Genomic DNA, 26775 nt, shown 5'->3' with positions numbered 1-26775 from the left:
CTCTGTCTTGAAACATTCTGATATTATGCAAACTGACCCACACCTTCCTCTGCACTACTGCACCACTTCCTTTTGGGAACACATCCTGACCAACAGGATCCTCAGACCCCACAGCTCTCAGTGGTTCCAGCTGTTTGTGTGGGGTTCACTTTCTGCACTGAAATTACTTTATTTAGAATGTTTGTCTCAAATTTACTTGAGGAGCAGAACTCAAATTCCTTTTAATTCTTACATTATGCAGATAAGGAAGGAAAGGGAGGGCTCAAGGGCAGCTGTCCTTTGGCAAGGAGCAGCCCAGCCACTTCCCTGCATGGTTCTGCCAGAGCAGAAGCAACGCAAGAGCACAACCTGAGCATCCACCTGCTTTGTGCAAAGGCTCTGACACTTAACTCAAACTCTGCTGTAGCCCAGCATCCAGCAATGCTCAATCCATCAGCTGTGTTCTGTGTGTAGAGGGGATGAATGTAAAAAAAATATAAATCCAAACCAAAACAAGAAACCAACAACCAACCAACCAGCGGGCACAGCAAAACGGGACTTCTGAGAACAGAGCTGCCAGGCTCAGAAGGTCAAAAGATAAAAATTACCAAAATTAGAGTTATTGTTTCATACTCTGATGTCATGTTCCATCCCAGTCACGCCCCCTGCACTGACTGGGAGCTATGTGCTTTCCTTTCCTACACAGAGTGATTTTCCTCACTACTAGGCTACAGCCTGTGTTCTATGAATTTTGATTCTCTAAATGAGAAAACCTACACTCTAAACTTGGGCTACAGACTGTAACAAGTTCAGCTATAAATTCTGAATTTTAGATCAGAGAGGGTACTACTTTTAGCACAAAATTCAACTTAAAATTTTTCAGTGAGGGAATAATCAGTAATTGATAACATGGTTAGCAACATGTATGGCACACACTGTAATTCTCTCTGAGTACCCTACAGTGAGTTTTGCTGCCAGCTACAAGTACTTTATATGTCACCTTGGCCTTTTGGTTCACACTGCAAAATATGAATTTAGTAAAACATTTATTAAGCCATTCAACAAACATCTAGTTAATTTACTGTATGCTGCAACTTTATTATAAATCAGGGCATTGTAAATACTTAAACCAGATGATGACATACTTAAATAAATGAACATATAATAATCTATTCCATGAAATATAACCATGTCTTGGAAAGCCAGTAGTGTAATGAACAAACAACCCTCCAACAATTTAACAGACACACAGCCTAAAAAAGTGTTCTATACCACCTGGAAATTTACTTCATTAATAATAAACAAAGACAAAGTAGAAATTAGGGGTAAGAAGTGTGAGCTGATATCTGTGTGTGCATATATAATTTTACTCTAAAATAACTCCCTAAGTTAAACTAAACAAGCTCATTTGAATTAGATTTGTTTCCAGCTCTTCACACAAACCTTGTTTTTAATCTCATGCTGGAACAGTTATGGTGCTTCAAATGCAGTGTTTTGCAATCAAGAAAGTGACTCTTCAGGAGCACCCATCATTTCTTTGAGTAGAATTATCCATTATAAAAAATTCTAGGAACCTCTTTCACCAAACCCCTATTTTTTAAGATAGGGAACACACAAGAAAATAAATACAAGTCTCTTGTATTCTATTATGACAGGTGAGGAGATTTCATTTATTTCCTAAAAAGTTTCTATTTCATGTAATTTTATAAACACAGTACTTTGTCTTAGCTATTCCAAATCCACATTACCTGGTCCAGTCCCAGCTTGGTTAGGTAGATGGCACTTCTTTGACATGTTTCATCTTCACAGACCGGTAATAAATGTTCACTTTGTCCATCCCCATCTGTCAAAGAGAAAAAAAAAGCCTGTCAGCTTTGTATCTGCAAAACCAGAATCCCTGTTTATATTAAATAATCAGCTGTGAATAACTTACACCTTTTTTAAATGTGAAAAATTACATGGTATAAACTAGACCTGTTCAAAATCCTTACCCTAATAATCTGTGTCTTTTGTTTGAAGATTGCCTTTGCTAATGTACTTTCATCTTCATATTGAGAGAATTTGAAATTTTACTGACATAGTGAGAAGAGCAAGTCCTTAGTAACTTAATTCCTGTGTTCAGTTGGGAAAAAAATTACCTTTAATACCAATCCACCATTACAAGTCCACCATAAAAACTTATTTAATTTTCTGAACTAGTTTTAAACTCTTGCGCTGTCAGCAAGACTTTAGGAAGAGTCATGAGTTCACAAGTAATATCTTAATCTGTACTTAGCACAAAACACAACACTGGAGAGTTGATTAACACAACGGCTAATAAATCCCAGGCTTACAGAATTAGGTAAAATTGAGTAAATTACAGGTTTTCAAAAATGTTCTTTAAGCGCCTTTAATCCATGTACTTCAAAAACCTTTAGTAGAATAATGACCTTTTAATATTTAAACAAGCAATGACTATTTGCATCTAGAGTTCTGACACACAGAGTATAGAGTGGGGGAAAAAGTAATAATTTACTGTCCATTATCCACTCCAGGAGAAATCTCTGGGTTGCCATGGTGACCTTGCCTCCCTCCCAGGGGCCAGGCCAGCAGTGGCAGCTCCCTGGCAGGGCTGGGAGGGCACAGAGGCAGCAGCAAGAACTGCTGCATGGAGAGCCTGGGCTGCCAGACGCCACCAGAACCACAGCTGCCTTGCCATGCCATGTACCCCCAAGCTCGGGCACATTGCAGGCTATCCACTTTCCCAGGCAGAACCACAGCTGCCTTGCCATGCCATGTACCCCCAGCTCAGGCACATTACAGGCTATCCACTTTCCCAGCCCATGGAATCAAAGCTCACAGTGTAACAAAAACAATTCACCTTTTCAACTTGCCCCTTAGCCCGTACAGCTCTGAGGAGCTGGGTATTTCATTTGAGAGAACCACAGTGCTCACTCTCAACACTGAAATACAGAGAGGTCCTCATCTGGCACGTTAATTACTTGAATCATTTCCATCACAGGATTCTATATTACACCTATAAAATATTGCAGGTTACAGCTACAAACATCCTCTCAGTCTGGTTCCCTGACAGCTGCTTGGCAATGCCACAATAAATGAAATTTGTACTGGTCTGATGTTTCAGAAATGCAGCTTATGAACATGCTACAAAACACATTTCTGTAGGAACCACAAAGGTGCTGGGAGCACCAGGGGGCCTCAGGCACAGCTACTGCTTGGGTTTGCAGAAATCCAAACCAGCTTATTTAGGCAAGTAGATTTTGTAAAATTGCTTGATGAGATCTCCTGAGCTAATACGCAAAAACCAGATCATTTGCCTGTTACTGAACCCTTTATTCACTTTCCAGCCCAGAACTGGCCCTAGCCCAGAAGTCTGTCATACTTCACCAGCACAAGAAATGCTTTCTCAGCCTGCCAGCCCCTTCCTCCCTTTGGGGGTGTGTACATCTATAGCTGTGCAGTTGCATTTCTGGGTCCCTCCCTTGTTTCATCAGCAAGTTGGGAGATGGGAAGGAGGGTTATAAGGGGAGGAGGAGTGATGAAAATATCAGACTTCCCCAAATATCTCCAAGTGATAAAGCCAAACTTTTAGTGGCTTCCTACATCCCATCTGCCTCATGAATTACTTTACCTCACCACCAAACCCCTCCCAAATCCTCATGGCAGCTCTCTTCTCCAGGACAGAGAATTTAGGCTGTGAAGTAGCCTAGGTGATTGAAATCCAGTAAGTTCACATCCAAAAAGATGAGAAAGGGAATTCCCACTGAACAGAGAAATCAACATAGCAACTATTGAATCTGTCTGAAATCAGCACCAGCTTCTGAAGGTGTCTGCTTTCCTTCTTCATCATTCAAGAACAATTAAAACATGTTATCATCTTGAATCTTTGCTTGCGTGAACAAATTAAAATGCTGTTGGACTACAGTTTCTTTCTAAACTTAAATGGAAGAAAGTGTTCAATTTGCAAATTATAAACCATGGGAATATTGAAGGATTTGCTAAAATTTAATTAAATTGCAGAGATATATGTTTTCTGAATATAAAATGTAAATTAAGCCCTAACATTTTAAATACATTTCTACAAAAGTTTCAGCATGAAGTGACTTTAGAAGTTTTTCAATAACACACAAGACAAAGAACCACCTTCCTCTGTTTGAAAAAGGGACAAGAACAAGGATATTCTCATTTTAAATTATGCTGTGGAGCAGAGGAGAATATAAAATGTTTGATTCTACTTATACTGCAAACATTCATCTTGTTATACCAATAACTCAGTTTGATAGTGTGGGTAGGTGATGCTCAGAGCAGGGCAGGCCATGGATGAAAACACCCTTGGAGCTTTGAGGAATAACAATCCATAGGATAGGAGGGACAGAACTGACACACAATGAGACACGAAGCCATCACCTTCCACACCAAGGTGTTGTAGATAAATTACAAGTTCAAGACTTGATTAAAATATCCAGTATGATCAAAGAATGAATAAATGCAAATATGCATCAAACAGCATGCCTCTGTCCCTGCAAACTGAAAATACTATGATATATATTCCATATTGGAAGGCCAGAGTTTCCTCAATTGCTTTGACCAGAAGATAAATGTCCATTTACATAATTTCTCTTACAGGATCAGGTTTTCAGTAGCAATTGCTCTTCAATTCTGTGTAAGACATATTTAAAAATCCAGTAGTTAAAAAAATAAAGTTCAAGATAAGAGAAAAATCTGTTGAAATTTTACAGCACAGTTTTGAAAAAAAAAAAAAAATTTTAAAAATAAATTTTGTCAAAAAACATCCTGAAAACATGATGAGAGGCCATTCTTAAGTTGACACATCTCAAATTATTGTTGTATCCACCTCACAAAAGATTCTCAGATAGAGGTATCCATACTATGGAGACTGGACTGGTTTGCTTGGATTTTGTTTGTTTGGTCTTTATTTTCCTCTTTTATACTCTGTGCTCAGCTGAATTTAAAGATGACAAAGATGAGATATAAAAACATTAATCTGGCACTTAGACAGAACAAATATTAAACTTGGAAGGTTTCAAGTAAAGCACCAGCATTGAACATGTAGCTGGAAATGGGACATCAATGAAACAAGAATATCTTCTGAGCTGTAGCAAAATAGTTTAAGAAAATCCACAATTAGTCAAATACAGCATTACAGAAAAGTAGCAATCAAAAGAAGAAAAGCCCAACATTCTTCATCTCTATCATAACATTACATCTTATTTCTTCTCCAGTTTTTATTTCTAAAGCACACCTTATAATGTACAGATCCATCTTTTATAATCAGAAATAAAATGTTGCCTGCATTTCTGAAGCTTTTTCAAAGACACTGTGAAAACAACTAATCAATACACAGCACCTTTTTCAGTTTTGAAAGAAAATATTTCCTTCTTCTTCTTTACATGATTCCACCTTGGAAGCACCTGCTGGAATGCAAACTACTGACCTTGAAGACCACACAGAACACACCCCCAGCAGCTGCTAACTTAAGAGCTTTAACTCACTAACAACAAATTCACCTTGGACCCAAGAAACACTTCCTATCTCCATGCCTGGTTTCAATCCCAATGTAAATAAACATCCTTCAGTTTTCAACTCTGATCTTGAAGCTAAATTTCTCCACAAAGGAAGACAGAAATTCAAAGGAGTATCATTAGCACAACTGATAGTGCAATTAGGTATGCACAGGTGACAAAGCATGCATTGGTGACAACAGCTGGATGATCCCATCACACCTACAGTTTCAAGTATTTATTTAAAATACCTTGCATAACATGTCTTTAATAATCTCCTTCAGCCTAGGTCTACCCAGGAAACCTGTTTCTGGAGACCCTCTGTAATCTTCACTCAGTTCCTGGGGTCTGCTACTCTTTCTGTCCCTTTCATTTAAAAATGAAATCTCATTCCAAACTGGTGGAAATCTTATTTGTAATTTCAATATCATTGGCAGCAGTAGGTGTGCCCAAATACTCCAGACTCCAAATGCCCTGTGCTAGCACCACTCAGCTTGGAGCACCTTTGACAGAGAAACAAACTCAACTGTTAATGAGCAAGTTCTCAACACACGATTCTGGCTTGACTGATACCTCCATGGTTAATACAGATCAAGTCTTGTAAGCAGTGGAAAGGGCTAGAAAAAGAACAGTCCTACGTACTCATCACCTGCAAACCTGTACTTATGTCTAAATATGTAAAGCCAAAATTAGCAGTCTTATTCCATCGAGGAATCATGTGAGGATCATCACTTACAACTGCCTGTTTGCAGCATTTCTAACACAGAGCCTCTTTCCAACACCTTGCAGAGAGGCTGTGTGAGAGACATTGCTGAGCTTAACACTGATTGTCAATGTTCACACAGCTCAAGTATTTTCAAACTGTTCTAAAAGTAAATTTGAATGGGAGAGAGCAGAAAAAACTTGTCAATCAGATTAAACACAACATAATGTTATTAGAATTGTTAGATGCTCCAAAAGCAACACCAAGGTACTGCAGTCTGAGAACACATTTTAAACTGAATTCACAAATAGCAAATGCTCAAAGGAGCTCCACACAAGAAACTTCTTCCCAAACCCAGAGGTATCAGAGAGGTGCTTATAAAACAAATGCACTTGTAACTTAGCATGAGTAAACCTAGGCAAAAGACACTCAATCCCAATGTTCAAATTCCTTAACAAACAGAAAAAGGTGTCACAAAAGTGCTCTCTTGCAACCAGGTCCAAGGACTGTCAGATTCATGCTTGTGCAACGTACTTTCCAACATGGGCTCTGGAAAGAAAATGGCCCCTGGGGAAATGCCAAGTTCTGTGATCACTCACTCCAAAACTGTTTCATAATACAGCAAGATCAAGTTGTAGCTATGAAGAGCAAGACAGCTTTTGGTGGGTGTATGATCTAAACCTTTTTAATTTAAATGCTCTGTACTTCTGCTGCAGTGTCATCTTACTTCTGCTCCTTTAAAAACAAAAATGGAATCAACTTTTTGGGGTTATTCTGAGATCATAGACTGATCATTGTAACTTATTACAGTTCTGTTAAACAGAACAGTAGTTGTTTTCTAGCCAGTTGAGGGTTGGACTTGATGATCTGTAGAGGTTCTTTCTAACCCTAACTATTCTAAACTAAATGGAACTATATTAAATGGAAATATGTTAACTATACAGGCTAAGAAAGTTAGATTTCAGAATTCTGAACATAAAAACAAGAACCTTCAGATACCACAAAGTTCTCATTCATATATCTCTCCCACTGGTCTCTGCCCAGTTCTCAGTATCCTCTCCCATAAATCTTTAATTCTTTAGTTCTTAAGAACAATAAGAGAAAAAGAAGAAAAAAGCCCTGTCAGGGTTGTACTACAGCAATACCTTTTTGGGGCAGGCAAGAAGCCTACAATAAGTACAAGTGAGTTTGATATTCAAATAAAATAAAGGTTTGTTTGAAAGCTGATTATCTTAAATTTATCTTCTCAAGTAATTAAATCATTAGACTTCTTTTATCACTCTGTGCCTTTAGGTGCACAGTGAGATGGCCATGACAGAGACAGTTATAATAAATTACTAAGATAATTACACATTATTAAAACAATCAGTGTCAGTTGCCTTTAGCAAATGTGAATCATAACTTCAAAAAAGAGATGCAAAGAGCATTTACAGATGATTCAAAGTTCTGTGGACATGAAAGAAATCCTCATAAGCCTCTCCTTCACACTAAATCAATTCTGATTTTAAGTCCTTCCAAAGAAGCCATATTCACAGCTCCACTGCATAGAAGCACTTAAACACAGTGTGCCAGCAAACTGCACAGTGAGACCCCAGGCTGCACCAGAGCCAACAGTGCAGCCTTCTGCCTCAAATGGAAATGCCAGCACCAAGCAGGGAACAGAAACTGCAGCAAATACAATGTGAACTGCCCCCACAGCACACAAAATCATTGCTAAAACTCCTGTGCTGTTTCTGCTGAAAGCTGCTTGTTTCACATTAAAACAATCTCCCAAGCCTGGCCGTACATTTAGAGCTCTGTGATGTTCCACATGTTCAAAGCTCCCATGGCAACACCCTGCAGGTGCTGCCAAGGAAGGGATAACACAAAGCAAGGCCAGCCACGGGTGTAACAGCCTTGGGCCAGCTCAGCCTGGGCCCAGAGCTCCTCCTGTACCAACCAGCACCAGGGCCAAAGAAAAATTCCATCCTGTGAAGATGTCTAACAAGGAACAGATAACCAAGTGACACAGGCAGCATTACACCAATTTTATTGTTGGAAAGAAAGAAAAATTCTTCTTAAGTTTCAAGCCCCTTTGACAAAAATTAATATGAAGCAACAGCAGATCTTTTTCCCAGGAGGTACTAGCATTTGTCAGCACATAAAGACCTTGGCAAAATATGGGGACCTGATTTCCCCCCTCAGAAATTGACACTGTTTGGGAACTACATTTAAAACATTGAGGTATCACTGAAGAGCATTGCTGGTTACAAATTAACAAAGAAGCCACACTTAGCTCCTAAATACACCTTCACAGACTCAAAACACAAGTGCCAATTATCTTGGTATTTCTCTATACACTGCTGCTTCAGAAGTGCATCATCTGGTACTAAAAGAATCTCTTCCACATCTGAAGTCTCTCAGAAGGCTTCATTTCCATTAACTTTCATACCTTTTTCACCCAAACTGATCCCAGTAAACCCAGCTTTCCTCACATGCAGAGCATTTCACACACAGAAGTATTGTCACCCTGCACCTTAAGGTTCTCAGAGAATCCTTTCATTGACTACAGGAGCACTAAATATTTTCACAACACAGTGCTCAAAGGAGAATGGTTTTCTTAAGGGGTTATTTACCAAAATGTACCATTAAAATTTCCCTTTGATACATTGCTACTGCATCTGAGGATGCAACATTCTGAGGGAAAAAAGAAATTCAGGTATTAGAATGAAGCTGACAGACAAAATTAAAAGGTACAAAATCAAAATGCAACTTCAGCTGCAGGATAATTAATGTCTACTTTAAAAAAAAATCTTTCAACAAAATGCATTTGGCACAGTGCAATAAAAGGTTGAAAAACCCCCAAAGGTTAGGCACTATGTTATCCACTTTAAACATAATTAATTGGCAATAATGAGCTATCATTTCCTACAAGGAAAGTGATAATTACTACCACATGTCATACAAGTAGTTAACATACATGAAATAGTTCAATTACTTGGTAGGGAGGAGAACAGAGAGGATTCTCTTAGGATTATTAGTTGGATAACTGGATTTTCAATATGAGAACAAATTAAGTTCAGGTCTCCAAAAGACTTTGATGGAACTTTAACAAACCCAACCCGTATTTGCTCAAAAATCATAGCATAGCTGAAAAAGTGTGCATAGCAGGGGTGAATGCAAACTTCTTAGAGGAGAGAAAAGGCAGCATAAGAAATCAAATGGTGACTAAAAAATAAAGGACTGGGCCAGCTAAAAGCTACCTAAAGAAACAAAGAGTTGTGCTGTATTTATTTATGAGGACACCATGATAAATTTGATTTCAAAAAGCCATTTTCACTCTCTTTTAAATACAGGCCAAAACAAAGTTCTTTGCCTTAACTAAGCAACATCAATGACTTATTACTCCAACTTTTACAGTGTCAGATACCAAAGGATGATCTTAAATCTCTGCTATCCAGCTGAACCAATCATAGTTAAATACCAATTATGACACCAGTTTCCTATAGAAATGAATTAATGGCTCGTATAATCAGCACAATATCCTGTGCTAATCATTTGTGACTCACTACTTCAAAAACATGTCATTAATCTTTAAATTAATGAGAAAATAGCAGGTTATTGTGTCCAAAATATGGTTCACATTTATCTAATGCTAAAAAATTGGTAATTTTCAGATTGTCCCATTGAAATCCTTCTATTTCTTTAAAAATACAACATTTTCCTAGTAATTTAAGTGACATTTAATAAAACTCTCTATATACTTGCAAGTATTTATCAGGGTTCTAGACAACATCTATGATTTCCTCTAAAGACAGTACAAGCAGATCTTATAAAACTCCTCTGCCAGCTCACAGATAACAACAGTGCAGGATTAATCATTTTTGCTATAGCAACCACTGCACTGCAATTACCATAGTGACATGAGAAGAATAGAAAAAGTAATAATGAAGAGCTCTTACTTGTTTGGAGCAATGTGGCAACTAAATAAGTGCAGAATTCTCTAGCACCCAACTCTGCTCACCTTAATCAATTGAAATGCCATTTGCAATAGATGTCAAAAAGCTTTTCTGATTTATTTTTAAAAGGGCAATACAAATTTGTCAGTTGTCCTTTGGTCAGATTGATACACAAATCACTGCTATCATGTAACAGGGGGAAGTGCAGCTTATTATAGAGGTTCCAACTTAGCCATAAAGTGTAAGGTCTACTCCATTACCATAAATGTATTGATATATACACACATCCTTCTATGTAATTTTCTATTAAAATACACACACACACACATCCTTCTATATAATTTTCCATTAAAATATACACACACACACATATATATATAAATGTACTGGACTTTCAGATGCATACAAACATACATTTGCATATTTTTTTAATGAAAAAAAATCTTTATTTTTTTCAGTACTTTAGGAACACTTGGTACTAAGATTATACCAACATCTGTGACAGTTTCTCATGAGTCACTTAATTGCTGGTTTTTCCAACTCCACTTAGCCAAATACTTTATACTTGATAGCTGTTGTTCAACGTGCTTAGTTTAAGAAAGGAAATCTTGCCCCAAATTAGTTGCTTTTACAAGTTCTCAGTCAGACTCTTATACAAAGCTCCCTCCTTTTATCAAATGGCAAATACTCATGGCTGGAAAGAGTACTTCAAATAAAATTTTCAGAAGCAGGAAAGAATGTTAGACAAAGTGACCTTTCAAAGCAATGGTTATTTTGTTAAGAGGCAGGTGTGATCAGTAAATCAGAACCTTGCACTGCAGGAGTGCAAGAAGGCACAAGCAGAGTGAGAGTGGCTGGGCCTGACACCACTGCAGAGCCCAACACGCACACGGTTAATTCATGACAAGTGGCAGAGTGAAAGCACAGAGATACAGAACCCTCTGGGACCTTCAGCAAATGGCAAAGCTGGCACATCAGCTGTGAGGTACAGAAAATGTCAAGGAGGGGAAGAAAAATAGAGGCAGGCAACCCAGAAGTAAGAATGTCAGAGGCTGGTGCTGAATCTTGAACATTTCTAGTGCCAGTGGCTGTGTCCCAGTGCCAAGAGGAGGATGCCTGTGGCACAGCAGAGTGTGAGTGCACAGCACATTCTGCATCATGCACAGCTTGGCAAAACCTGCCAAAGGTAGAAGGCAGCATAATCTTCTAACATATCTCATTTTCCATTTCCTTGTGGTACTTCGATTTGTTGTGCAATCAATCAGGCCCCGTTATTCCAAACTGCAAACCATCATACCCTAACTTCCTTTGACTTACAATCATTATTCTGTCATTTTTGAAATGGAAAACTGAAAAGAGGAGAGGTTCAAGTCTGACAATCCATTTCTAGCAATGAATTGTCTGTAACTCCAGCTCAGTACAAGCAGCTGTATGCTCAAAGCCAGCATTTTGAAGCACCTCAGTGTGAGCAGACACAGCACAGTGGGTAAATGCAGGTACTGTGACACAGCAGCACACTCATCAGGGGAGATGCTGCTCCTTTGTTGTTAGGCTGGTGCAGAACAAATGAACCTGATGATAATTAGCAGTGAGGGCATTAAATAAGGGTGCTGGAAGTCCAGCCCAGCAGTCCCTGGGCACTGCCCTTCCTCCCAAGCTCAGCTGTACCAAACCACTGCCCTACCACAGCACTGCACACTCCATTTAGCCACACATTCAAAATTTTAACTTTAACATTGGAACAGTTCCACTTCTCTTTGTGAGGATATCCCAGGGTTTATTACATTTCCATTAATTACTGTGAATTTCTAAGATTATGATTTATCATTTGGGCTCATTAGCCACCTAACACAGAGATAAAATTATCCTACATTAAGATAGCTCTTCACATTGCCATTGTTAAACACTTATTAAAAAAATTCTATTTAGTACCTATTAAGACACATTATTCAGAACACCAGCTTGGAAAATGATTACAAAAGACCCAGAACACTTAATTTTTTTTTTTACTACAAAAACTGTATTATTCTATTCTTTCCTTCATATATTATATAGATAAGTATTCAAACTTGAAGACAAATAGTAAAATATTTTATTAAAACTTTGTCAAAGATTTTAGAAAATGGGGTAAACATTACACAGAAGAGCCTGGGGCACAGTTCAGGTTCTACCTGACTTCACTGCCTGTAGATCTGATCTAAGGACCATCACCCACCCAGCAGAGGTGCCCTGCATTCACACATCAGCCTCAAAACACTTCTGAGTGGCAGCACAGAGCAAGTGAGTCACACTCGAAGTTTAAAAATTGTCATTTCTTTAAAATAAGTTTTTGAAGGAAATGTTGAAACAAGGCTACTGTTTGACAACATTTAAAGACAAGGTCAGTCTCACTGTAACAAGTGTGTTGTACAAATACAGTAATTATTTTTTAAGAAGTTATTTACAGTCAATTATGTCAGCAGAGTCAGGCCTGCAACACTGCCTCTGGTTGGAAAATTGTTATTTTAGTGCACAGAAAAATAGTATTTTCTGCACCACAAAACCAACATGCCCCATTCACTGTAACATGACAAAGACATTGATAAGCCACAATTGACTGGAAAAGTACATTCTAATAGGAAAATACAGGCTTTCACAAACCCTTGCAAAAACAGATTTACATATAAATTAAATTTTTCTTCTGTCCAAAAGCTCACCAGAACTTTCAATTATAACCGTTAAGATTTTACCACGTTCCAGCAATTTTTATTTAAGTAATTTTATTTAATTTAGTCTTTATTAGTTTGTACAAGTGAAGAATTTAGAAACATTTAATCAGATAATGTTTTCTGAACAAGATTAGAGAAAACAAAATTAAAATCATGACAAATAAAATAAATGTCTGATAAAATTAAGTTTAGTGTTGCACCACACCTCAAAGCAACAAAATTAGATACAGGGCGCAGAATGTACTGGGATAAGCAAAGCTGAATTTGTAAATAATTATTCCCAGACATTTCAAGATTTACAAATAAATATAACACATTACAGAGAAAAAACAGAGAAACATCAAAACCTCTTGTTGTCTGGTGTAAAGCAGCTAACCAAAACATGAGAGAGCAACACTCAGGGCAGTGTAAAAGAAGCAAACTCACCAAAATCTGCAAACACAGACTGTCCAACAACTTTGGCACCACTGGGCATTTCCTTACTTTTTCCAACTTTAGAGAAGTTCCCATCCTAGGAAACAGGACAAGGGTGATGGAAAGACTGAATTGCAGAGTAAGTGATAAAAACTGACTTTTGAACCAAAGAAAATACAGATCACTAGTGAAGGGCTTTAGCAGATAAGAGAGAGACATCTCAGCTATGGAAAAAACTACACTCTTCAAAAATTGGGACTGAGTTTTTGCATTTTTAATCCTTCCTGGATTCTTGTGGAAATCCATCAATAGTAATATTCAGACACAATTTCCATAAATTTTGCTGTGCTATGAGGAAGAGACTGGATTATTTCAGCAACATTATCTAAATGATAATTAAGAGATTATTACACTGTGCATTTTTGCATATTAACATGTGATTTTATAGACATGTGCAATATACAACAACACACCTGCATAAAAATTAAAAAGAGGGTCCTGATTTGCCTCCTAATTAGGAAATAAAATTACTTGCTCTTAGGTCTGGCTTAGAACTTGTTTTATTTATCTAGGCCTTGAGAAAACAATAGTCCATTATACCACCAGAAAGATAAGAAGTGCTGGGTCTTTGTTTATCACAGAACTGGATCTCAGCTGGCACAAACCCATTTGAAGGTGTGGAGTTTTTGCAGCCATGTCAGAGGCCCCGTTCCCCAGTCACTGCCCCCAGCTGAGCACACTGCTCAGCCCACCAGGGCCCAGCAGGGCAGGAGCCAAAGGCTTGGCAATGGAGCAGTTATCCAAACCCAGCATGGCTCATGCCACCTTTGGTTTGTGGGCTTCAAGGCAACTCTGCACACAGTTGGTGCTGTTGGCACTGCATGACTATATATCTTTACCTTGACATATAATTTAAAGTGATTCTGATGAGAAAAATTAATATTGATGCATTTCCATGCAGCGAAATAGAAGAGGCCCTTAGGTGGCCCTAAAAGCATATCTTCTATAGGCAAATATTTAAAAAGCATTTTATAGTGCATCAATGAAGGGAACTATGTTTTCTACAAAGAGAGTTTACCAGCTTTTAATGAATCAGTCAAGCTTTTTGTAGTTTCATACACATGTCCAAGCATTTTACATGTATGACCTATTTTCCTGGGTTGATTGATGCCAAAGAACAGAATTAATTCTTTCTAAAGATAAGCAAATCTATCAATACAAAATTTATAATGGAGGATTATATTTAGAATAAGAGTTCAAAATTTGCAAGAAAATTCAAAGAAACCCCACTAACAGGACAAACACCTTTTGTACTTACAAACACTCAAGAGCCAATGACTTTTAAAGTCTAGCTAAAGCTGTAAATACAGGATTCATGACTCAGTGCTTTCAATACTCTTGCCTGGGAGAAGATGGCCAGGTTATCTCACACAAGACTCTGTTCTGCAGTGACTCACTGTGATCTGATGGATTCATTTGCAGGCAAACCCTCAAAAACTCATCCCTTAACTAATAAGGAACACACTGAGCACTTTCTATCATCATTAAAAAGTGAACTTACAGCTCTAGTCCTTTTGGATAACAAGGTACAAAGGATGCCCCTGGCCAGGTTAGACAATACAAAAGCAGAATCTCAATAAATTATTAATCTCTTGATCTATTACTCCTCCACCCTGAATTTCAGTTATGATATTTAGTTAACACAGGACTTGGGATTTCCTCAAATATACCTTGCACATGTATTGTAGCAGTCAGAAGTGATGTTGTGAACCTCTGTCCCAGAAAATCTTACCCAAGACCTGGAGTCATATATCTAACAAAGCCCACTTAAAAAAAATATAAATCTTTCAGACAGCAAGAATAAAACCAAACTGATTAGTCTTCTATCTATAAATCACCATAAATGTCAGAAGATAACTCCTTTGGTTTTTATAACTTATCTGTGTTTCAACAGAATGGTTATTTGTGTTTTCTCTCTTACCTTATTTACCCATGTCTCAAACTGAATAGATTTGGAATTTGGTGATGTGGTAAGGAACAAATCTGTGAGGAAAATATAAAAGAAATGAGATATTGAACAGTAGACTACACACAAATATTTGATCACTTAGTAAACAGATATAATTTTACAAATTTTACCTATACACATTATAAATACATTATATTGCAGTGATATATTAAGTAGGAAAGACTAAAACCACAACCCTCAAAATTATTTTCTTGTCTTGTACTCTTCTGTATAAATAGATATCAATAAATATCAAATAGCCTTTTATTTGGGATTTGGTGAATTAAGCAACAGATACACTGTTGACAGGAGAAGAAAAGTAGATGGAGAAATATTTCTGGCTTCCTATACACTAAAATTCTTTAAAACATCAAAATAGTAGCAAATAGAGCTTCAAAGGATTTATCTGTCAAGGCCTAAAGAGAAAAAAAGAAGGAAATGCCTTTTAGAAAAGTCCCCAAATGAGGGAAATGGGAAGAAAAAGCTTTTATTAAAAGAAAAAGGTGGATGTTGAGGAATAAAAAAAAATTAAAAATTAAGTCCAGTGTTAAGAAATCCAGATTTAAGAAAATTACTCCTTAAGATTTAAACACCTGTTTTCTTTTTCTTTGTCTCCTCCCTGCAATTTCAACTGCCATTCTTTGAGCAAGAACACAATGGTTACTTTGCAGGAAAAAGAGAAAAAAAAAAGAGCGAGAATATTAATGCTTTACCCTGAGGTGTTTTACTGAATAAGCAGGTAGATGGCTGTACAGGGAATTTCAAATGGCACAATAAGGGATATTGTCTTCCAGGGGAAAAACCCAGCAACAAACAACAACCACAAAACTAGAAACCTCCCCACAACTAACAAGCAAACCCAAACAAAAACCTCACATACACAGAAAAACAACAAAGATTCTCCTTACAGATTTCTCTCCCCCCCACAGCTTAAAAGTTCTACCATTTAATTTTATTCCTCTGAATATCTGAAATGGCCATTTCCTTTACAGCATACACATGAAAAGCATGATAGTGTGCTTCATTGGAATGAATTACAGTGATACTTAAGGACTTGCTGAAGGTGAGACAGAAGTAATGAAAACAATCTGAAGACAGTATAAATGTAAGTTAGAAAACTTATACCTTCAAGTATTAACTTTGCATCTAGAAGGAAGCTTGTGCAATACTGTTGATTACTATCAATATAAGCCAGAAAAATATTAAAAAATCCAGTACATTCACAGGTGCAGAAAAGGCTTCTGTTATTTCATGTTGCTCTAACTAATTTTCCTTCAGGTCAAAATGCCACTATATCTTAAAAATGTATTTGAGGTTTAAATAATCATTTCAACTAGGGTTCTTGCTGTACTAAAATGTACTCTGAGCTCTGGGCTCTGCTGCTCCCAGGTTATGCTACAACAGGCTCTGAAGTGTTATGCTACAACAGGCTCTGAAATAGGCAGCCAAGGATGAGCATTTGCTCCCCAGCTGGGGCAGGCTGGGTGACCTCAGCCATGCTGCCTGCTCTGTAACCTCTCCCCAGCACCTCTGGGACTCGGTGTCCCACTGCAGAGCTGCCCTCGCACCCCCAGTGCTGAGTCAGTCCTCGCTGCAAGGGGAGATCCTGGCCAGCCATAACTCAGCATTCCCTCTGCTAATGCTCTTTATCCACATTGTGGGACTCTGTCCCAGACTGAGACAAAGTGGCACAGCTGCCAACACCAGACAGAACTCACCCAATGCCACCGTGCTAGAACCTGCCCCAGCTCCCTCAGCCCTTCCTCAGCAGAGATGCTCCTGTCCCTTCAGCACCTGTGTCACCCTCGGCTGGCCCCGCTCCAGGAGCCCAGAGCTGGGCACAGCACTGCAGGTGATCCTCCCCAGGGCTGAGCAGAGGGGCAGGGTCACCTCCCTGACCTGCTCCAGTGCTCTTCTTAAAGCTCCCCAGGAGCTCAGTGGCCTCGCAGTCACAAGGACATGGTGCTGGCTCCTGCTGTCCACCAGGAGCTCCAGGCCCTTCTCAGAGCTGCTCCAGGTCACCCCCAGCCTGTGCTGGGGTTGCTCCTGCCCAGGTGCAGGACCCTGCACTGCCTTTGTCCCCTGCAGCTTAAAGACAATTCCATTCAGCAATATTCCTGTTTTTGCACTGAACTCCCTCCCCCAAAGCAGCTTCTCTTTGAAGTCAGGAAATTACTTTTGCTCTCTGCTCCTCTCCATGTACTCCTCCATCTCATTTTTCCTAACCACTGTACAGAACAAATGGAACCAACACAACAGAGCAGCTCCAAGGCTGCTGTAATGTCACACTGCACTGGCAAAATGCAAAGGCAGGCTAAGAGAGCAGATAATCTTCTAAAAATAGTGTAGAGGAGCTGCTGTCACGCTGCTCCTGCATTAAAGGAACAAGCTGTGATTTCCCATAGGACAACTGAATACAGGTACAACACCACCACCTCTAGTTCTAGAGCCCTCTGAGCCAGTTCCACTGGTACCTTATTGCCAATTGTCCTCTTTCTTAACCTTAAGCCTTCTTCGAAGCTACAAGTTTGAAAAGCTCTGCATGATTCTGGGATTAAACTCTTTCACTGAAACCAAATCAAATTGTTAATATTTACAAGTAATTATCCATTTTGATCAAGAATGTCAGGGATTTCAAACCAAGCAAAACAAAAGCATTTCTTTGCAGCAACAGTATAAAAAGGTGGTGCAATTTAGACACTAGAAATAACTACTCACAAATTTGTACAGTGCAGAATTACCAGTGTTTTCTCCCAAGTTTGTAAAAGAAATGTGTAAGAAAACATAAGTTCTGTCTGGAACAGCGTTCTAGATCAGTTAATTCCCAAATGTTACTTTCAACCTACCTTACTTTATGATTCTTTCTGGTTTGGTTATATAAGTTTTTGACCCCAAGAGCATCTCTGAGGTAATAAGTAAGAATCTGTACACTTTATAAATACCTAACAGCCACAGCAAAGAATCCTTGCAAGTGTTTCCTTTCCAAAGGAATGGTGTCCACAATGTATCTCCCTCCTCACTCTTACTGCTTTCTATGTCTACTAAATTCTTAAATATGCAAGAGCTGCAGGAGAGCAGATGGAGCCAACACATGCATTCATATCTGTATGATCAGTACTGGGGTTACACAACAATGAAGATATATACAGCTCTTGTCTACATTTTTTGTATTACAATACACTAATCACGTTGAAAACTGCAACATTTCTGTTTTGCTTCTGGCTGTATCAAGAAAACTCAGCCTCTTGTTCCTACAAGGAATGCCTATCATACTAAATATGCTCAGAAAAAGTCACTTGTCTGTAGATATGCTGCACACTGCCTTTGGAAGGCAGTTCAGGTTGCAATTTCAGCTGTAAGAAACAGAATATATTCCATAAAGATCTCTAAGTTTAAAAAGCACAGACAAAGTATTGAGAGCTGTTCAAATTCTTATTACCCTAACAGCATCATAGTGAGAGATATTTCCAACCTGAGGTTATTAAACCAACTAATCTGGAGCTCAGCAAGCAATTATATTTACAGAATACAAAAGTGATGGTTTTACCAGACAACAGGTACACGAAGGGATGCTAAAAACAACAGGCAAGGGGTACCTTTAACAGCCCTAGGGTAGTTGTAGATTCTGTAGATATAAAAATGGAAATATGAAACAGGAAGAGGAAAAAAATCCACTCTGCTGCTGCTGCCAGGGAAAGAACATTGAGCCAGCTGGATGGACCACTAGACCAGGCCTGCAAGGCATTTCTTGCATCCCTAATTTGTGACATGATGCAGCAAAGATAAGGAAAATATTCAGTAGTTGGGATGGGGGAAGATCTTGTTGTCAGATGCAGGCAGATTTCCTGAGATGTAGCACCCATGGCCCAAGAGAATGGATAGAAGTAAAAAACCAATACTGCCTGAGAGGAAACCTTTCTCTTAAACAAATGCAAAGTAAAGTGTGTTCACATTTAAATGCACTTTCCTATTTTGGATTTAACAGCCAGTGATTAACATAAATACAACATAAGTAATTGGAATATTCATCAACAAAATTCAACAGCCTGAGAAGATGATAAGGAAGCATGGAGGTTACCCAGCATTTTAGATCTACAATACTGAAAATCAACTAAAATATATACCAGACACTTAATACAGAAGGTATCTCATAATGCTGCAACACAAAACCACTGTGTATTAGCATTTTACCCACAACTTAACCTAAAAAGTGAGTTGGTGAGCAAATTTGGCTATATTTAATTTAACTGGCTTAGTCATAAGATGCTGCTATCCCAGCTCTGCTACATCTGATCCCAGTTAATATATATACAGAAAAATACTGAATTCAGCATTCATTTTACAAAAAAAGGCAAGAGATTATTAGAATGTATGTTTCTGCCTGTAAAAGAAAACTATTTGAGTATTGTGCTCTTAGCTCCAATAACATAAAGCTTGTTACAGAAGAAGCACAGCACTTCCATCCATCTTCATTTCATAGGATCAGGGAATTTTGACACTCTATCAACATATGGCCCACTGAAGACTGAAAAATCTCCCCCGAAAGCAACATAAAACTTGGCTGGCTAGACTGCACTGAGTTTATTTAGTGCACTTAGAACTACCCTGAATCAATGTCCAAGACACCCCAGACACAGCCACAAACATTACAATTGTAATTTGAACACAGCACACCCCATCTTGAGCTAGCTGCATTTTTGGCAATGTTTATGCAATGTAACTAAAGGAGCTTTACCTAACTCCTACTGTCTGTGGTGGCCCACAGCATTTGTGCCATGGGGCTGGGGAACCAGAGAGCTGCACTGAAGAGAAACAGCTGCTGAGAACCCAGGGCCTGGACCAAACTGATCCAAGGGCAGCAGCACCTCCCCTGTGGACATGGGCTGGGAGCTGGGGCTGTTCAGTCTGGAGGAGAAAGCCTAGAGCCCTTTCCAGGACATAGAGAGCTGGAGAGGGGCTTTGGACAAGGACATGCAGAAATAGGGCAAGGGAGAATGGCCTTAGGCTGAAAGAAAGCAGGTTTAGGTTGGAAGTAAAGAAGAAATTCTTCCCTCTCAGGATGCTGAGGCCATGCACAGGTGCCCAGAGAAGCTGTGCCTGCCCCATCCCTGGCAGTGTCCAAGGCCAGGCTGGACATTGAGGCTTGGAGCAGCCAAGGTAGTGGAAAGTGTCCTGCCCATGGCAAGGGGCCATAACCTTGATGATCTAAGATACCTTCTAACCCAAACCATTCTGTGATAATTGCAACAGCTTATGGATCATGACAAAGGAAATCCATAAAAAAGACAGATTAAAATGCAGGATAGCATTTGAACACCTTAAGCATGACAGCATTTCTACTTTTCCTGCAAATCCTTTTGCTGCAGAAATAAACATACAGGCAGCTTCCAACCACCCATCTCTATACCCAACAGCAGGTCCAGCCCTGATCCATGACCCATGGTTTTTCTCACACAGGCACTCCCAGACTCCCCTCAACCCAAGACTGAAGCAGCTCTGCTTCCCTTACTCTACACACCATTAGGTCAGTCCTCCTCTAGGAACTTCAAGTCCATCTGAAATGAACATCCTCTTTTTGGAGAAATTCATCCAGAGTTTGCTCCTCACCATCTCCAACTAAATTCTCTGCCTTCAGCCTGGATTTCTTCCCCACCTCCCTTCCCCATTCCTGCCCTGGCCCCCTGCTCTCAGCTGAGCCCCCAAACACTGGCCATAGTCCAGAGGCACAGTGGAAGGGAAGGATTCCAGAATCCCCAGCCTCTGCTCATGGCTGGCTGAGAAAGGCAGCAAGAGCTAGTAAGGAAAACAGCAACAACAGCACCTCAGCTGGTAATTCTGAAACCTGTTTCAAACTGGCTAGTTTCAATCAATCTTTTAATCAACAGTAAATAAAACAGGTCAGGGTGAAAAAGTAGGGTGCAGTCTCACTCTATTTCCCCTGATTTTACTTACTAGAACTAGAAATTGCAATAAAACCTAACTATAAAGAACCTGCTCCAAGTTCACTTCTGATTACCCTTGTTATTTTCTGTCACTTTTGAGTGTTATAAAAATAGTGCTATTTTTAGATGGAGCATTCATTTCACTAATGACTGTTTTGACCTTTCTGTTTAATGTCAGAGGGCTTTATGTCAGAATAAAACCCCCAGCATCTGACTCTCTTGAGAAGCCACCAGGGTACAAGCAACATTAAGTTACTGCTCGATTTCATGTTTACTTCAGAAGTTTAAGTTCATAAAGGAGGGGGGAAAGTGCCTTTATTATAAACACTATTGCCATAGATGAGGCAGTACCCAATTAGAACATTTATGTGTACATTTCAAACATGCCTAAAAATTATATCATCAATATGGAAGAACAGGGGTGTCTGTGCATATTCTCTAACCAGGAGTTACTTTTGGAGATGAAAGTGCCTGCTTTATCTATATGTAAATAATGTGCTGAATTAAAAATCTCTGCTTCGCAGTGTGTTGACAGAATGGTAATGTAACAACCATATTAAAATCATTAAATGCCCTAAACCCCAAGGCAAAATAAAAGATAACTTTCCTCTATTTACATTACAGATTGAACACTGGTAGGGAAAAATTATTTAAAACCAAACATTATTTACAATGTTTTTACTTGTAACTACACAATATTAGTTGTACAGAACTTCTACTATGCATAAACCTAATTTTATACAGAAAGGTTAGATACAGTCAGTTTTATTCCTTTACTATATCAAAATAGAAAACAAAATCTTACAAATTTCATGCTTCTGTTCCGAAGTTTTTTATTCAGGTAGAAAAACCCTCTATATGTGGTATTGAAATTTGTCAAGGTGGTACTAGTGCTGCCCTAGAGCAAATGGAGTACATCTACATGAATTTTTGGTGCTAATTAAATGAAACAGTAACTTCCTACTCTGAAAAACTTCAGTAAAACAGAAAGACTTCATCTGTTCCAAACAAGCTAATTTGTGTTGGTAAAATTTTAACAAACGTGCTTATAATAAGAGATTGTGAACTTATTCTGTTCAAATGGCTCTTTCAAAACTTATCAAGTATTAACTGTAACTATTTAGGAAACCAGATGATAAACAACATAACTAAGCACTACAATCCCTTTCATTATTAAAAATTACTATAGAAGGTATTAATATATATTAATTTAAAAATTTTGCTTAACTGGAGAACTTTAAATCTAATTTATACTTTAGATTTCTGCTGCTGAACACACAGAGCAGGTGGGACTATCCATTCGGTTGTTGGCACTTTTTGTTGTACAGCACTTGCTGTTAAACATGAGCTTTCAGACAGAAAATGCTCTTTATTTTCAGAATATGGGCAACAACATTGTTTCAAGGAACAGAAAATAATGCCCCTCAAGAGTGCTTTCAGAACCCATTTTCACATTTATGTTTTCTCAACAAAATGCTATTTGGGGGAGAACCAATTTACTTCTCACCTGTATTAAGTTATTGAATCCCATAAAAATATAATATAACTCCCCAGTGTATATAACTATATCAGTCTATAATTAAAAATTGCAAAAGGAATAGCTTTTGAGACACTTCATGATGGCAATTTTAAAATTAAAACTGCTAAGCAGATAGCAGAGATTATGGGCTCCTTTAGAAAGATTAGGAAAAAAGAAGTTAAACCTAAAGCTCTTTCTTTTCTCTAATGATCTCTACCCATCCTTTGGTTCTCTCTGCAAGGAAAGCTGTGAGCAAGAGAAGCCAAAAGCAAAGGCAGCCCAGCCCCAGCAGCAGGAGGAGATGCAGCTAAAGCCAGTCTGTTTGATTGTATGAGCTGCAACTTCCTGTGGGATTGAACACTGGGAAGGAGCAACTGGAGGAATGGGGGTGACAGGGGATCACATCACCCAAAGCATTTCAAATTAAATATAACAAACACGTAAAGAGTAGAAGTAATGAAAAACAAACTTCACAAACTGAAGTCCTCTGAAATATATCCTGTCTATCTTACATGATACATTTTTTGCCTCCATGATTTGCTGTAAACTCAGAGTTAAGCTCTGCTATCAGAGCTAAAACAGTTAAGAAATTTAAAAAATTGTACCTGTTCAAGGAATGACACAGTGACATGGCTTAACTGAATATTTGTTTGGGAGAAATGTAAGGGAGGGGGCAGAACCAGAGAGAACAAATTGACTTCAAATGTAGGCACACACCCCCATGCCCCACCCAAGTTTTAAAATGCCACCAGATACTTTGTTTACCAGTGATTTGAATAGGGAATAAATGCAGATCTACTGCAGAAAATCAGCTCTGCTGGTAATATGAGCTGCAGGGGGACTACCACCTTTCATGAAGAGGAAACTCACTGAAAATATGATCAGAGAATCTGACATTGAGCATTAGACTATTTTCAGAATCTAGGTTTAAATGACTACATCAGAAATATCACCCATTATTTGAGTGATTGGTTTGCAAGAAGAAAACTAGCTACATTTATACATTTAAACTAAGTGGGAATCAAAAAGAAAACACATTGTGAACGTTCTGGTACATTAGGTTTCTAAATTCCCAAAGCAAAACAACATAAGAAAATTAACCACCAAAATCAGTAAAGAGACTAGCAATTAGCTTACAGCAAGCTGTTTCTGACTAATGATTTTTCCACTTTAGTTTTCCCAAACCCAAATTTATGATTTTTACTTCATTTTATATAAACAGCTCCAGAAATATCTCCAACTACACACACCACATGCTAGTGTTCAACGAGATCAGCTGTAAAACCAGGACTTCCAAACTGGAATCACATATCCAAGTGACACCCAGAGTATTTCATACATCAGCTATTTTTCACAGCATTCAAGGATACATTGACAGATGTACAGTATGAAGTTACAGTGGGATTCACAGTCCAAGGCAGCTTGTCTCATGCATTTGAGCACTTTTAAAAGTGTTTGTAGGGCCTGACTTCTGGTAGAAGACTTGTATTTCTGAATGCAAACAAATCATGGTTTATTAAATCTGTTTTTTTCCCCCAAGTTTAGAAAGACAGCATTAGCACTAAGTGAATATCTGACATTTTATGATGTTTACAATAAAAGTAATTAAGTTGTCTAATTAGAAAAAAGATGACACAGCAAAATAATCACTATCCTCAAAATTTCCACTGTGATATTTTTAAGACAGGCCTCTTATTTGATGATCCTTCTTTGGAAATGCTCACCTGGACTTTTTGCTTTGTAAAATACACCTGATGTTAATCTGTTCAGACAAACCCATTATTATTAGCTGGAGATTATTATCCTAAGCCAGCTGTGAAAAAGAACTAATGACAAGTGTGAGTATGAAATACCAGACACCCAGCAGCCCTGCTAAGCAGGGCCACCACATCTCCTGCTCCCCTTGCAGCCCCAGGGCCATGTCCAGCAGTGACAGTGGGGGCAGGCTGCCTGACAGCCCCTTTCCAGACATCCCCTCCCAGCTCAGCCCCTCTGTGCAGCACATACTCCTCCCTGCAGCAACACCTGCTTGATGTGCATGCAAAAGACACTTGAAAGTTTGTATTTAGTTTATCCACTGAGGACATACAGACCCTTTGGGAAAGGTTTTATACTGCAAGTTTTTGCAATGGTTTTAATGAAATTCCTGGTTTAACTCAGAATTCCTTACTGAATTAATAATTATAGGGAGCTGAGACTTCTGCACGAGGATGCTTTCTTTAAAAACAGCAGCAGCATTACTCTCTGCAACGGCCCAGTTTATCTCCCACCAAGAAAGATTAGTATTATCTTTGTTGTGGTTAGAGGATTTTTGGATTATAAAATCCTTACACTGTTAGCCTTTCATGAAGCATTGTTAGGGATTAAACACATCTTTATGAGCAAGTTCTCGTGTAATGAAATCATAACAATTCAACTTCATTTCACCCAGAGCATGAGAAGTGTGGCAATTAAAAGCTCTGCCCTGAGTGTTTAATATCAGCAGGTTGAAAATGGGTTAGGCAATAAACTAGCAAAAAGCTTCTCAGCCCAGAGAGGATTTTTTGTTTTATGTCAAGCACACTTTAAATCTCCTAAGCTGTTTATAATGATAGAGTTGCCAAAAATAGCCCAGCTAAAAATCATCAAATTGGCTGCATCTGTTACAGAATACAAAGAGTGCCAAAATATTGCAGAATATTAGAAAAACCTTTAAAAGTACCTGCAAAAAACCCCATGAAGAACAAGTAAAATGGCATGTCCCAGTGATCTATTTGTAAACAAAAATCACTCCATTCATTTTAGGTGCAATTATATCCTTATAATCATGAACAGTAGCATTGCCTGTGAGTAAACAGCCTGAATATTTCAGTCCAAAAGTCCCACAGCAGCATCAAATCCCATGATTATTAAGTGTTTTGGGCCGCATGATTTCAGCAGGCACATTATTCCCCTGCATCTTGTCAATGCCTCCTTTTTAATTAATACAACTCTAATGTGCAGCAGGCCATCCCTTAATGAGGCTTTGTTCCCAGTGAAGAATGGCTGTGTGGGTGAACGCTGAGTCACAGGAGTGCTCTCCTCCTCACCAGTGAGCCAAGCACAGCCAGCCCCTGGAGAAACTGGCAACCCAGCACTGCCTGTGCCCTCCTGCCCCAGGGCATTTCCCACCACTCCTGCACACCCTTCCAGATGTTGTTGTTTTGCCCTTTTTTGCCGGGGTTGGCCGTTTCTCGTCTCTGCCCCAGCACGGGAAAAGGTGGTTCTGGGCAGGCCACGCTTTCGAAGGAGGAGTCTGGACTCTTGCTTTTCACAGGGTCTCCGAGCCCCTGCCAGGGCTTTGAGACATCCAGGGCATCCAGAGATGCCCTGGGTCCCGACACTTTTTCCCCCCTAATTTCTACCACCTGACTACTTTGATGACTACCCACGAGTCACTTGGCCAGCTCTGTGCAGACACACAAATTAGAGCAGACATGGTGAGAACACTGCACAGGTATTTTCTGGAAGAGGCACAGTGAGACTCAAGGTACAATTTCATGCTTGGTTAAAGGCAGCCTACAACTGCTGCTACTAAAAGAGGAGTCAACCTTTCCCCTGTGCTTACATCTGCTCTGACAATCCTGCACGGTGAGCTGGATCAACTTAATAACAATGAACTGTGCTCCTCAGCAGCCCCAGTTCCAAGCAGTTCCTAGAGCTGATGTCAGGAACTGCCATAAATGCACAGGCAGGACTAGACAACTGGCAACCTTTTATTTTGGCAGGAAACGCTCTTGGAAAAACACCCCCTGTACAGTGCTCCAACATTTTTCCCTTCATCCTGTGATTGCTACTACTATGCTACTTAAACTTTTGTGGCCTGTAATTCTTCATATCAGGTTGGCAATTTGCTCCATGAATTAAGATTGAATTTCCAGGTGTCTTTGGCTTCCTGCCAGGGTCTCCGAGCCCCTGCCAGGGCTTTGACACATCCAGGGCATCCAGAGATGCCCTGGGTCCCAACACTTTTTCCCCCTAATTTCTACCACCTGACTACTTTGATGACTACCCACGAGTCACT

The 26775-nt window shown here is 39.0% G+C and overlaps 1 protein-coding gene across 1 annotated transcript in view; it reads right to left on the bottom strand.

The window, feature by feature from the left end:
• The window catches only part of ITFG1 (integrin alpha FG-GAP repeat containing 1), a 75330-nt gene that overhangs the window by 36086 nt on the left and 12469 nt on the right, over positions 1 to 26775 (bottom strand). Inside the window, exons 7-9 of the mRNA XM_039721216.1 lie at positions 15246 to 15307; positions 13277 to 13361; positions 1728 to 1822 (exon numbers count right to left, since the gene is read on the bottom strand). Coding sequence (XP_039577150.1) covers positions 1728 to 1822; positions 13277 to 13361; positions 15246 to 15307 — 242 coding nt within the window. The remainder of the gene's footprint in view (positions 1 to 1727; positions 1823 to 13276; positions 13362 to 15245; positions 15308 to 26775) is intronic.

Source organism: Passer montanus, unplaced genomic scaffold (genome assembly GCF_014805655.1).
Source record: "Passer montanus isolate IOZ18808 unplaced genomic scaffold, ASM1480565v1 scaffold45, whole genome shotgun sequence".
NCBI lineage: Eukaryota > Metazoa > Chordata > Aves > Passeriformes > Passeridae > Passer > Passer montanus.
This window is presented reverse-complemented; position numbering and strand designations above follow the sequence as displayed.